Source organism: Triplophysa dalaica, chromosome 9 (genome assembly GCF_015846415.1).
Source record: "Triplophysa dalaica isolate WHDGS20190420 chromosome 9, ASM1584641v1, whole genome shotgun sequence".
NCBI classification, from domain to species: domain Eukaryota; kingdom Metazoa; phylum Chordata; class Actinopteri; order Cypriniformes; family Nemacheilidae; genus Triplophysa; species Triplophysa dalaica.
Window position 1 is genome coordinate 13,107,229 of NC_079550.1, and position 13,156 is coordinate 13,120,384.

General features: G+C 40.9%; 2 protein-coding genes across 13 annotated transcripts in view; one reads left to right on the forward strand and one right to left on the reverse strand.

The window, feature by feature from the left end:
- mark4b (MAP/microtubule affinity-regulating kinase 4b) overlaps window positions 1-6,662 on the forward strand; it is a 34,734-nt gene extending 28,072 nt beyond the window's left edge. Inside the window, exons 15-19 of one of the 10 annotated variants that reach the window (XM_056757287.1) lie at window positions 233-508; window positions 1,279-1,361; window positions 3,611-3,647; window positions 3,901-3,940; window positions 5,496-5,626. In XM_056757287.1, the coding sequence (XP_056613265.1) occupies window positions 233-508; window positions 1,279-1,361; window positions 3,611-3,647; window positions 3,901-3,931 (427 nt within the window). In that variant the 3' untranslated portion in view covers window positions 3,932-3,940; window positions 5,496-5,626. Of the gene's footprint in view, window positions 1-232; window positions 509-1,278; window positions 1,362-3,602; window positions 3,648-3,900; window positions 3,941-5,495 lie in introns of all 10 variants that reach the window. The other 9 variants (XM_056757280.1, XM_056757281.1, XM_056757284.1 and 6 more) reach the window with 9 other exon arrangements.
- Window positions 6,663-7,423: 761 nt separating this feature from the next.
- ckmb (creatine kinase, muscle b) lies at window positions 7,424-10,424 on the reverse strand. Of its 3 annotated transcripts, XM_056757306.1 has the most exons (8): window positions 10,303-10,372; window positions 9,620-9,759; window positions 9,102-9,311; window positions 8,832-8,986; window positions 8,633-8,765; window positions 8,231-8,526; window positions 7,965-8,154; window positions 7,424-7,875 (listed from the first exon to the last, which is right to left on the reverse strand). In XM_056757306.1, exons 2-8 carry the CDS (start codon window positions 9,678-9,680, stop codon window positions 7,697-7,699), a joined length of 1,224 nt encoding a protein of 407 aa, XP_056613284.1. In that variant the 5' UTR covers window positions 9,681-9,759; window positions 10,303-10,372; the 3' UTR covers window positions 7,424-7,696. The 3 variants fall into 3 exon arrangements, with proteins under 3 accessions (XP_056613284.1, XP_056613283.1, XP_056613285.1); XM_056757305.1 differs by having other exon boundaries at window positions 8,633-8,986; XM_056757307.1 differs by lacking the exon at window positions 9,620-9,759 and having other exon boundaries at window positions 8,633-8,986; window positions 10,303-10,424.
- Window positions 10,425-13,156: the final 2,732 nt, after the last annotated feature.

Consider the following 13,156-nt stretch of genomic DNA (forward strand, 5'->3'; position numbering starts at 1 on the left):
TACAATTTACAGGTATAAAGAAACAGTGAGTGTATGTTAATGCAACAGTTGCCATCGTCGTGTCCTAGATGGTTGCCAAAGTGTTGCTATGTGGTTAAGATTTTCTGGAGGGTCGTCTGGGAGTTGCTAAATAACATTGCAATATTCCATAGAAATGTTAAATTCCTTACGAATGAAGTTAATGCTACATTTGGTTCTAAACTTTGTCTTCTTCTCTCTTTTCTCCTCTCAGCTCCTTGTCACATCGAATTCCTCCAGCCTCCCCATCCACCCACAGTATCTCTGGTGCCGGGGCCTCCAGCTCCACATCTTCCGAGCGCTCTCGCCTGACTCGGGGCTCCACCATCCGCAGCACGTTTCACGGGGGCCAGCTCCGGGACCACCGACCCTCCACCCACGCCCCACCGACCTCACCCACCCTATCCCACGATGCCAGCCCTCTGCCACACTCGCGCAGCCGTGCGACCACCAATTTGTTCTCCAAGCTTACCTCCAAACTCACCCGCAGGTAAGAGGAAAGAAAGATATTCCTCTGTTGACTTCATACTTCATAGGATAAGCCTTTGAGAGATTAAAGAGGATCTCAGATCGGCGAAGAGATAAAAAGAAGTCTCCGTTTGTGCAAAGTGACTTCCACTGCTTTGTTCTTTGTATCCTCCCTATCTTTTTAAAGATGGCAATGTAGTGTGTAAAAATGTTTAACCACAGGAAATCAAAATGACACCGGCTCCACCGCCGGAGCCAGTCAGCCAATGAAGACATCCTTCATTTGGTTAGGTGCCCATTGTCCTGTGGAGGTAACGGAGTTAGGTTGGAGTCGGTAATTTAATTGAAATGTTCAGTAGTGTGTAGGAACGCTGATGGGGCTCTTTGCTCTTCAGCGAAATTGTTTATGTGCCTTCCTGGGCCGAACGCCAAAAATAAATACTTTACAAAGATATACAGGGAAGGAACTCTTTATTAGATTACAGGCAACACTTCCATCTTTGAAGTGAAGCTCGGTGATTAGATTCAGCACCTGTCTAGGGTGACATCCAATGAGAAAATCTTAACTATGCACATGTACTACACTGCCTCAAGCCTCCTGTGTTATTAACCAACAGCTTTCGCTCCTCTTGTTTTTCTTGGTCTCGGCTGTTGTTGGGTGCACTGTATTTTTGTTTTATTCGTTTTTTCCTTGCCAATCAGCTGCAATCTTATTTCTCTGAATCTTCCTGTCCTTTCTGGCTTCCACACTTTTCTTCTCTTTCTTTCTTTCCCTCCCCCATCAACTCTTAGGGTCAATCTTGACCCATCTAAGCGCCAGAGCTCAAGCAAGTCCGTCTCGGGCTGCACTCTGCCACAGGGATCAAAAACAGTTAGTAAGTTTTTTACCTGTTTGTGGCCTGTCTTCCATCTGTCAGACTCGGACATGTGCCGGTATCCCATTTTTTCCTAATTGCTAAAGTTTTCATCGCAGCATTGTTTCGCATTACGAAGTAGGTCGTAAAATAAATGTTATTGTTCATTGATATATTTTGTTTATAAAAAAGAAAATTAAGGAAAACTGTTTTACGTGTGTTCACGGCCTTATCTGCTTATTAAGGATAATCAGCAGTCAATAAACAATACAAACACAGCATTTTTTAATGTTAGATCATGTTCATTTACTAAATCATTATTAAAATCAAATGTTGCACATTACACCGTGTCTACACCGGACGCCATATGCGCGATCCAGTGTGGACAAAAGTTTTAATAATGATTGGTTCTAATCCGTTTCTAATGTCTTTTGTCATGTTGTGTCGCGTCCGGTGTAGACACGGTGTTAGTAAATGCACCATGAATTAACATGATAACTGTATTGACATGACAACGAATTAATATATACTGAAGAAAAATTTTCATTGTTAGCTAATGTTGTTGGCTAATTAATTTACTACTGTTAACAACTAGCACCTTATTGTAAAGTGTTACAGAAAAATATATAGTTACAATGTCTTTTAAAAATAAGGTCTTATCAGTCTTTTTATTTCATTACAATATGGCATCTTGATTTAAGGCCACAATATCAAATCAATTATTTATTAAATAACTGAAGTACATTCCTCCTAATGTGTAATATAACATTTCTATTGTATTACCGAATACCGGCACGTGTCTAGTCAGTCTTCTGTCATTTGTCCAATTTTCAATCTCTCACCTCAGCTCTCTTTGGTACCCTTGTTGGCACTAGGTGTCAGAGACCCCCTTGAGCTCATTTTATACTAAATAACTGTTTAACGGATCAGATCACCCAGAAATTAAAATACAGTCATTATTTATACACCCTCATGTCTTTTCAAACCTGTTTCAAGCCTGTTTGATTTTATTTCTTCTTTGGAAGACACAATACATTTTGGTTGTTTTCACGATTCCTAAATCCAACAGTTTATGAGAAATAGTATGAACCACTTGTGTCATTTTTGGAACTTGGACCCTAATATAACACTTTTTTTGTTTATCAAGCTAAGACTGAAAGTCAATGAGGTTTTCAAAGACATGAGGGTGACAAAGAATGACAACAGGTTTTTCATTCAGAACTTATAGTCAAATGGTTCTACTTTTGTTTTGTTCTCATGGGGCCTTTTACACCACCTGCATCGCTTCTCTCACTCTGACTCATTCACAGGAATGGCACTTAGCTTGGCCCAAAGCATAGTTTGTGTCCTTATAAAGAGTTATAGCCTACATTCTAGTAAAATGATTGAGCTGCATATGAATCTGTTGAAATCATTTTCAACTTGATTTTACTTTGTAGAAGGAAGCTTGGGCTTCCCCTAGCCACTTTAAACCCAGATTAGTTATGTAACCTGCATTTTATCCTTGTGTTGCAAATGCCACCCACTGCTGGCCAAGCTCATTTGCCTCCCCTGCTTGCCATATGTGATTTCTGTCCAAGTATTGTTTACACCCGATAGAGAGCCTCCATTTTCACTCTTAACCATTGAGCAAGAGGGCTGTGTACTGCCCCTTTAAGAGGAAATCCATTGGCTGCCTCATTTGCTACATCAGTTTAAAGGTCACTTGTGCACGCAGCCTTGAACTGCAGCGCCCCCCTGTGGACATCTTTTAACTAGCAGAATAGTGGCTTCTTTTATTTGCAATGTATTAATAATGACTGCTATTATTGTTCTAACGTCGAATGCTTCTTATGAAGAATACAAGATTAAAAAACTCTCAAATATAGAAGAAACTTGTTTATTGAGATGTTAAGTGTTTATATATATTATATATGTGTGTGTGTGTGTGTGTGTGTGTGTGTGTGTGTGTGTGTGTGTGTGTGCGTGCATGCGTGTGTAGAAAAACAAGCTTTGTTGGGTAAGCAATATACAAAAATGTTGTCAATTACATGAGTGAGCCCTCTAAAAACGTATAGTTGTATCTGTTTAGCATGTTCATTGCGTTTCTTTAGTTGTCAGTGACTTTTGTGGATTGCAAATGGTGACTTCAGTGTGACTGTGCAAGTCTGTGTTGTTCGATCTTGCAATTGATCGTTGTACAGAGGGGGCGGGATAAAGAGTACTAAACTCCGTTCTTTTGGGTGATTGATTCCTAACATGGACCTTTTTCTTCCTCTTGAGGGTCACAGACGAACCTGAGAGAGTCTCCAGATCTCCGGTCACAAGGTGAGTGTCTCCATAGAACTAATTCTATATTATTATGCGAGTCACACAATCTGTCCGTCCCCCATTTGTGGACCGTTTTCTTCATTTCAGAAAACAAGCAAACTCAAACAGAAGGAAAACGGAAAATAGGTAGATTATATAGTCATAGCATAAATGTCGTCTGGATAGATACATGAACGTTATATGGTTCAGGAAAAATTATCTAATGCAAATCATTTCACACATACTATTGTCTTTGTTACTTCTTCTTAAGCTACAGATACAGCTACAAAAAGTCAGACTAAAAACAACAGGTAATTTCTAGCATGTGCCATGTACCATGACAGATCAGACTGATCAGAATGTGACTGAGTTGTGTCAATTCCTTAGTAAACCGTGTATGCTGTGCTTCAAAGCTAGCGTAGATCTATGTAGAGTTTATATAGATCTCTGTATTTTCCTTCCCTTTCCATTTAACACGGTAAAATCCATTTACAATTGTTTAATATTGCAAGTCATTTGGAAAGTCACAGTCATATATCAGTTTGTTTAAACATGGATGTTTGAATGATATGCTGCGTGCTTTTGTTTATTATCTGTGCTCAGTTAATCTGGACACGTTGTAAGTCAAAAACGTGTGCACTTTGAATGCAGTTTTACTCACGGTTGAGATTTAATCCTACAGATCAAGTGTATGAGGCATTTTTAAAGCATGCATGACCGGTATGGCTGCACAGGATTCGGTTCTGAGATATGTTTCGGCTCTAGCATATGTATACATTTTGCTTGAATATTATTTTAGTATGATTTTATTTGTATGTGCACACTACATTTAGTATGAATGCTGTATGTCTTTAAATCATAAAGCCCCGTGTTTTAGCAGTAACAATTGAGTGCCTTCAAATTGTTTAAAAGTCTTTTATTCAGAACAACAACAAAACACAGTTTCATGACTTACTGCTGACGGTCACATAATGTTTAAATTGAACTGCTTGTTTTAAATATGGTTGTATTATCCTGAAGAACTCCAGTGGTTCCTGCAAGGTAACGGTATTAGCGATTACCTGATCACTTCCTCCTCAAGATCACAATTTATATCTCAAAATGATGGCAGACGATCACACAGAACGCGCCTTTTCTGTTCGAAATCCCGCCGCACAGCTCTTTTGGTTGACTCTTCTCTTTTCTTTATGTTGCTAGGTTACCACCGAAACAGTTGTCCTGTCAGTCAAGGATAATTATTCCTCGGTTAACCCACGTCAGTTAGTTTTTACATTTACATTTAGGCATTTGGCAGACGCTTTTATCCAAAGCGACTTACATTGCTTTATCCTATACATTTTACATAGGTATTTGCAATCCCCTGGGATCGAACCCACAACCTTGCGTTGTTAACACAATGCTCTTACCACTGAGCTACAGGAAAGCTTTTTTCCTTCATCTTTCATCAGTCTAGGGACTTTTCAAAAAACTGTAAAGTTCCCCCAACACATCAGATGGCGCTACTCTCCTTTCATTCGATTGGACAATGCGAAAAAAATAGCATGCGTCAAGCGCTATCCTGCTCAGAGTTGAGTTTTTGTGGCTCCCTGCCACCTGAAAACAATTCAAAAGAGGCGCGTCAACAGCTCAAGACGCGTTCTGTCTGAATAATTAAATTGTTTGAATCATATACTTCAAAATTATAAATGACATTAATGTATATATTATATTCCTAAATCAACTTGTGAATTGTTCATGTTTTTGCTTTGCATATTTCTAATATATTTCTCTCTTGTCCCCATCTCACCCCCCTTTCCATTCATCTGCCCATATACGTCGCCCCGCACTCTTCATTTCACCTCCCCCTGCCTCCTCCTCTCTCCGCAGTCGCTATCTATCTGGGTATCAAAAAGCGTCAGAGCCCCGGACCCCCCGATGCGGCTGGGATGTGAGGGTACGGAGCCCCCGGGACCCGGCCGAGGTGGTGCTGGCTCTGCGGGAGGCGGCGCAGGGCTGCGGGTGCCAGGTTCACCAGGCCGGGCCCTTCCTCTTGTCCTGCACCCACGGAGCTGCCGGCTCCCGCGTGGCCTTTGAAGCTGAGGTGTGCCAGCTGCCCAAGGGCCCTGCCGAGACCAGCGGGGTTCGGTTCAAGCGCCTGTGGGGGGCACCGCTTGCCTTTCGGGACATTGCCACCAAAGTGTCCAAAGAAATTGAACTTTGAAAGCAACAGGGGGTGGTGGGGAGAGACAGAATGGGACTGAAAAGTGGGATGAGCATTAATGGAATTAGATCTGCCCACACCCCACCCCTCTCTGGCTATAAAGGCTGGCAGGAACACAGGCCACCCGCTCACACACAAACCCAACTTAAGGAACTCTGCCAACCGGGTCTTTTACCACTGATGTTACCTGGTGTCTTAGCCATGTTGTTTTTTAACTCCAGGCATTATTTGTCAATCACATCTTTATTCTGTACATTGTCATTCCTGTTTAACTGCTGCTATTTAACTCATTTTAATGTATATTCTTCTGCACTTGCAAGAAGAGTGTTTCATTTTTATTTTAATCCTTGTTCACAACAACACATGTGAATGCCACACCATTACAAACTGTAACAGATGAACGTGATCTGTCTTTTATTGGTTGTTTTAGCTGTCTTGCCAGTGATGCAGGCTGAGTAGGTGACGTCTGCTTTTCTGAGCCTATTATTTTTGTCCTTGAGTTGCCTGCATGTCAGCAGGCCCATATTACATGGTCGATCCGTAGCACTTTAAGGCTGAGTGAGCGATTTCTCCTGTTTTAAAGCAGTTCTCCCTTCAAATGGTGCAATTTACCTGTTGAGCCAAGTCACGGCGCTCTTTGTTATGCTCTCGTATGTGTTCTGCTTTTAAAGAAAAAAAAACTCTGTAATTTTGCCAGAAGTGCACTCTGCTGACCGGCCACAAACAGACTGTTGACTTTATCTCTGTTTTGACAGTAACTCCACATCTTCAAGAAAAATGTCTGAGCTCTGCTATCTGATAAAATGCAAGAAAGATAAATTCCACACAATCCAGCTGTGTGTGCGTCTTGTTTATTTGTGTAATTTCATTAAGCGGCAAGTGTCTTTGAAGAGCTTGATGACCTTTTTGGAGGCACAATGTGGATTTTACGTTTTTGGAGTTTGTTTAAAATGTAGGATGTATAATATATATATATATAACAGTAGTTATTGTCAAAAGTAAATACATCATGACACATTTTATCTGTTAACTCTTTTTAAAGTGATGTCTGTTTTTTTTTTATATTTCAAATTTTGCAGTTCCCTCCAGTAGGTATATATTTGTCAGGCATTCAATCTGAGCTTTGTTTTATTAAATTTTAATTCCTTTTCATATTTTTGCTATTATGAAACCTTAAAAAACACCTCAAATTGTTATGCCCTGCATGTTTTGAACTTAAAGGGATAATTTACCCAAATATGAAAAGATTGTCATCATGTACTCACCCTCACAAGTATGTTGGTTATTTAGTTGTTTGTATTTTGCTAATGGTTCTTAGCTGTGCGTCTATTTTATTTAAGTGGTCAAATAGACTATTGACTCCCAGAGTATATATTTTTTCTACTATGGGAGTCAATTGGGGATGAGATCTGTTTGGTTACTGACATTCTTCCAAATATCTTCCTTTGTGTTCAGCAGAACAAATACCTTTACACCGACAGAATTTTCATTTTTAGGTCAACTGTTAATACCTTTCATAAATGAATACCTACTATTTCTTTCTTTCAGTTCAGGTGTTTGGAGATGAAATAATTGAAAGACATAACACACTTCATGATTGTTACATGGGGGCCGTTTATTAACTTTGTACAACCAAAATCATTTAGGTGAATACAACATTGCCAGGGTTTCCCAGCTATGTGGAGGTTTGATCCCAGGATGTTACAGAAGGAATAGGAAGTACAGAAAGAAAAAGAAAAAAGAAGACGACAGGAAAGAAAGGAAGTAGGAAAACGGGAGCAGTGTGGAGTGTCTCTTGGAAAAGTCAAGCGAGCGTGCTTGTCAGATGGTATATAAGAATGAATAAAAAAAGCACAATGTTTGCCATTTACTTCTGGGCAGGGATCATGCCGTCAATGGACTCTCCCTTCTCCAGTTTCTTTTCCATTTCAACCATGAGCTTAACACCATCGACAACCAGCTGCACCTGCGCAACCTCGGAGGAGCCCAGACGGTCAGCGTTGGAGATGTCAAACACGCCTCCGACGGAAGCGGTGTCCACACCACCTGAAAGACACAGGTATGAATAGATGATCATTGAGTGTTATACTGGTATTTTTGGAACCCATAGAAATCATGCACAATGTCAAGGTTACCTGTGCCACGCTTCTGAAGACGGAGTCTGGTCAAGATCTCCTCGAATTTGGCATGTGTGCTGAGTTTGGGCAGCTTGACGTGCACGCCACCTCGCAGGCCGGTACCCAAGTTAGATGGGCAGGTGAGGACGAAACCAAGATGATCGTTCCACATGAAACCATGGTTGTGCTTCTTGAAGACATCCTCAATCTGTAATACAACATAATAAAGTTCACAAGCCTGGAGTGGATATGTGGTTACTGCAAAGAGAAAACTGCTTATGTACCTTCTGCAGGCCAGTACAGAACCTCTTGAAGACCTCCTTCATGTTGCCGCCCTGCTGCATGGAAATGACACGCAGGTGATCCTCCTCGTTCACCCACACAAGGAAGGTCTTGTTGTCGTTGTGCCAGATGCCTCTACCGTCGGGCCAGTCACGGGCCATGCCGGCAGCCAGCAGCAGTGGGGACACGGGCTTGTCAAACAGGAAGTGGTCAGCAATGAGCTGCTCCTGTTCCTTATCAGTCATGTCCTTCAGAGGGTAGTACTTGCCCTTGAACTCGCCATCCAGGCTGTTCAGAGCTTTGAGAAGAAGGACAATGTAAACAAAACCAAGCTTCTTTGTTAGATGGCTTCTTTGTCGAGGTGTGTATGTTCCAGTAGATGTCCTAGGAGATCTAATACTCACCCTCAATGGAGAGTTTCTCCACAGCTCTGCGCTCACCGCGGCTGTTGTGTGGGGGCAGTGTGATTCCCTTGATGCTACGGCCGGTACGCACGCGGCTGCTCAGGACGTAGTTGGGGTCAAGGTCATCACCACCCTGCAGACAGGTAAAGGTCAACCAGAGAATAACGCAAATGTAAATGCTCTCTAACTGGTTCCGTACCTTCAGGTTCTCAAAGTTCAGATCGGTTACGTGCTTGTCTGTGGGCTTGTAGCCACCATGACGGTCGGAAATGATGGGGTCAAACAACTCCTTGAAGACCTCATAGGACTCCTCATCGCCAGCCACACAGCCGACAGTCATGATGAAGGGGTGGCCTTGAGTCATGAACAAACCATCGTGTTATAAATATCTTTATGGTGCTGCATCAACTGCTTATGTTGCTTGTGACGTTTGGCCAAGACTAATACATTGGTGTGTTTGGATGCTTACCAGGGTTGTCCACGCCGGTCTGAATGCAGTCATCCAGGGTGAATCCGCTGGGGGTTGACTTGGACCTGAGTTTGCTGTAAATGTCCTTGGTCAGCACCTTGGCCATGTGGTTGTTGTGCAGAGAAAGGTCAGGGAACTCCTCCTCCAAGGAGAACTTCATCTTGTGATCGTTGTTGCAGTTCTTAGTCATGGTTGCACTGCTAGGTTGATCTGCTCAAGAGAGGTTAAAACAACTTACCAAAGTGTAGAGAGACTATATGAAACTTAGATATGTCTGCACAAATTGAATTTTGGCATTGATCGATCTGTACATTTTGCCATTCAAGCTTTTTGCACTTGACTTTAGGAAAGAATAATTGAAGCTAGGTTCCAGATAAAAAGTCGAAACAGTTGCAGACAAGGGAAATGCATACTACTTTTTGTGTCCCAACTAACCTCAATCACTTAGTAACAAAATATGTGGACAGGTCAAACCTCTGCATCACATTTCCACATGAAGGAGTGGTTGCATTGCTTGCCTGCTAATATCATCTGCAGTCGGATGCATATTTTTAGCATGTCTGGCGAACACACCCCCATCGCTCACAGCAGATTTGACACATTCTCCTCTCTGATTTCTCCTGGGGGTGGAGCTCCCCACACTGGCCTCATGATTGGTCTTAAAGTATTTCCATATAAATCAAATTTTGCTTCATGAAAATTGCAGAAAAGTGTGAAAATTGCAGAAAAGTTTTAAGAAGTTACCCTTATGCATTCAGCTCATACTACAAGTCACTTAAAGTCTTCTATAAATGTCTACAGATGTCATGACCTTGTGCCAACTTCACCGAACTCTCACAACAGGTGTCCTGTAGACACAGCTCTTTGCTGCGTGCAAATCTCCTCATTGCTAACCAATGCGTTATTTATTTTTAAAGTACGAGCCTTCAACAGACCTACCATAAGAAGTTGTGGGGTTCAGAAATGTAAAAAAATCTCATATTTGAGAATTTAACATATTTAAGATTTAAAAAAGGAAGAATCCAGATATCATGCATGAAGTCTTCAGTCATTAACACCAATCAGATTTGAACAATTTGTATACCTAACCAAATTCAGATTACTCCACTGAAAAAGTATAACGTAGATTCATAGTTTTTTTTCCTGAGGATTGTCATGTTTTATCAAATAACCCAAATTTCTAAACCTTTGTTGAATTTACCTTCACGGGAGAAAAGGTAACAGTCCTTGGGATCAGATCCTGTTCACCAAAGCCAATGTAGGGGTTGCCCAACTTTGCAAGATGTCAGACTTTGGTTTATATACTTCGATGATCGCCGCCCATTGGTTGCTGGGTTCATGCATGCGTAAAGCTGATTGGAGAGCTGCGCTCCTTGAGAGGTTCTAAAAGGAAAGAAACGACATCACAACACCCGAGATGGGGAGACAGCTGTCTCCACCCCTTCACTGTGGCCTGTCTGTCCACGTTCCTAGGGACAGAGGGCTGTGACATTAACTTCATAAAGACCCTTCTCAAACACAAGGAAAGATTATTTCCATGTTTTAACTGAAAATGTCAAGTCAAAGTAGATCGCATTGTCTTTGTTGCATAGATCAAAATGGCTTTTTGTGGCACTTTTCATTCTAAAAGATTTACACATTTTCTAAGTATCTCAAGCAGGCCCAAAAAAAAGTTGGTCATGGTTTGTGGATTAAATATTGGCCCTGACTAATACATCATCAATGGTTTTATAATACAAATATAATGCAATTGTTTATAATTTTATATATATAACATTGAGCAGTGATGATTGATGTGTTTGAGGTGGGTTGAAACATCTTACTATGGTGAATTTCCAAAAGTAGGCCTGTCCGACCTATTTCATTTAACACTTTTGAGCAGCCTAACTATTCCAGTGTGCATCCCATTTGTTCATTAGGGGTTCCACCCCAGGAAATGCATCAAAAGCACATGACTGGCCACATGACGGGTGGGCCAGAATGTTCAGGAACGCTGGGGTGAAAGAAACACCAGTGAAGGCACAAGTCTGTGTAAGTGTGTGTACAGTAAAGACAGATCGAAGAGGAAAGAACTAACCCCCCCACCCCAATCTATATTAATACCCAGGCTCCTGTTTCACAGTTGCACTATGCTTGTCTATACAAATGTGACAAAATCACTTTACCCATTATCCCCTTATTGATTATCTGCCAGGCTAGCACGATCATGTATTTTTTGGGATAGTCAATGTGATCTAAACCTGCTGTTTTACTAGTACACCGCCAGAACAGACCAAAATAGCCTATTATGCCAATTTAACAGGTTTCATGCAACTAGAAACGTGTGGAATTGTTTTTACTGTAGTTTCATTTAGTCTCTATGGAGAGGAAGAATGGAATAATGAAAAGGGTAAGACGAGGAGAGGAGCAAAACGGAGGCCAGCTTCTGCTTCCAAAATTAGCAGCCGTGCATCCAACAGCATAACATGCTGTGAAAGAAAACAGTCACACAAGAAGTGTTACCATCAGAAAGTAACGCATAGTGATCGTCGGGTGTGTGGGGTTCCCCTTGAATAGAGAAACCCCCTCATCTCATAACAGCACGCACATATGTTTTTTAGGAAAATAATGGCGTCTACATGCAGTGAATCCCGATTATATGCCAAGTATTCAGTATGCGGTTGTGCAAAGTAGTTTGGAAAAGAGGAATGTAAAGGGATTAGGGTGCAATGGCTTCTGCTTTGGACTTCACGTGTAGGACATGACCTTTAAAATGTACATGTCAATATAAAGCCTATTTACATTATTAAGTTGTCAAATTAATCCGACAACAAATGCTTTATTTTGTCTATGACTGAAAAAAGACTGAACCATAATTCATAGATAACAGATATCTACTGTTATTGTTGTCAATAGTCGTGTCTACACGTTGTAGGCCTATAACTCACTCAGTTGAATAACTTAAGATATATTAAGCTGAAACGTATATAAAGGTCTTCTGTTATCTAACAGACGTCTTATGACATAATAGTTGAATGGATACTTTTCGATGTGACACAAATGGTATTGTTTCTACTTTGTAAAAGCTAACAGTATGCAGCTAGCTTAATAAAATTAGCTGACCAATAGAGCCCATGCAAATGTAACACTAGGCATATGAGCTACAGTCTGTTTTTACCCAACAGATCTTATGTAAGTGGTCGAGTGACTCTATGATAAATGTGTCAAACTGATGTTGCAGGAACCTTTAGTTATTTGAAGTTTTTAATAGATAGGATCAAATTTGACGAATACAGACCGAAAGTTAACTTCAGGCCAGGCACGTACGTCCAATGAAACTGTCTATAATATTAGAAATAGTTAGATAATTACATAGATCAACTATTGTTGTTCCTTTTTGTAAATCAAGTTTTAATTCATACATATTTTTATAACCAGAAATGCAGTATTTTTTGCACAAGTTGTCAAATTGATTTCATTTGCCAAGCTCAACCATCCTACCCTCTTGCGTTCTAAAGCATCGTTTCTAAATGAACATTTCTGCACCAACAGAAATGTTTCATTTTCCATTTCTTTGAAAACCAGAGTTGGTTTGCTGCTTGTGCCACAGGCACTATGTTTAGTGCAGGGTTGCAGGTTGTCTCTTACCCTGTTCCATCTCACCAGATTGAATTGCACTGACTCAGAGTCGCCCTATTCATCCCTCTGCCTGTCCGGTGACCTCTGACCTCAGAATTTAGAGTGACCATGATCACACTCTTGACCAATATCCACATTTATAAAATATAGGTATATGAAGTCCAAATGTGATGTGTATTAGAGTGCAGAGATGCAAGGTCTATGCAAATGTAAACATTGCTGGAAAACTAGGTCGCATGCGTCTGCAATAAGGTGCCAGGTATGTTCTCTCTCTCCTTTTACTGAGAGTGTAAAGGTCATTGAGGAGGCTATTTGAATCAGAGAGTTACACATACTGACATTTTAGTGGCTCTGTATGACATTACATCCACCATCGGTACATTTAATTTACACACCTAGCCGTAGATATTCATAGACTGTGTATGTTACAGAGTTTC

What these genes read in the sequence shown, in the direction of transcription:
- ckmb (XM_056757305.1), bottom strand. Translation starts at nt 9,680, where the DNA reads ATGGGGGTGTGTTCGCCAGACATGCTAAAAATATGCATCCGACTGCAG. An exon ending in GGAGAAACTCTCCATTGAGG is followed by an intron (nt 8,527 to 8,632) that starts GTGAGTATTAGA and finishes TTCTTCTCAAAG; the next exon opens with CTCTGAACAGCCTGGATGGC. An exon ending in TCTTCAGAAGCGTGGCACAG is followed by an intron (nt 7,876 to 7,964) that starts GTAACCTTGACA and finishes TGTGTCTTTCAG; the next exon opens with GTGGTGTGGACACCGCTTCC.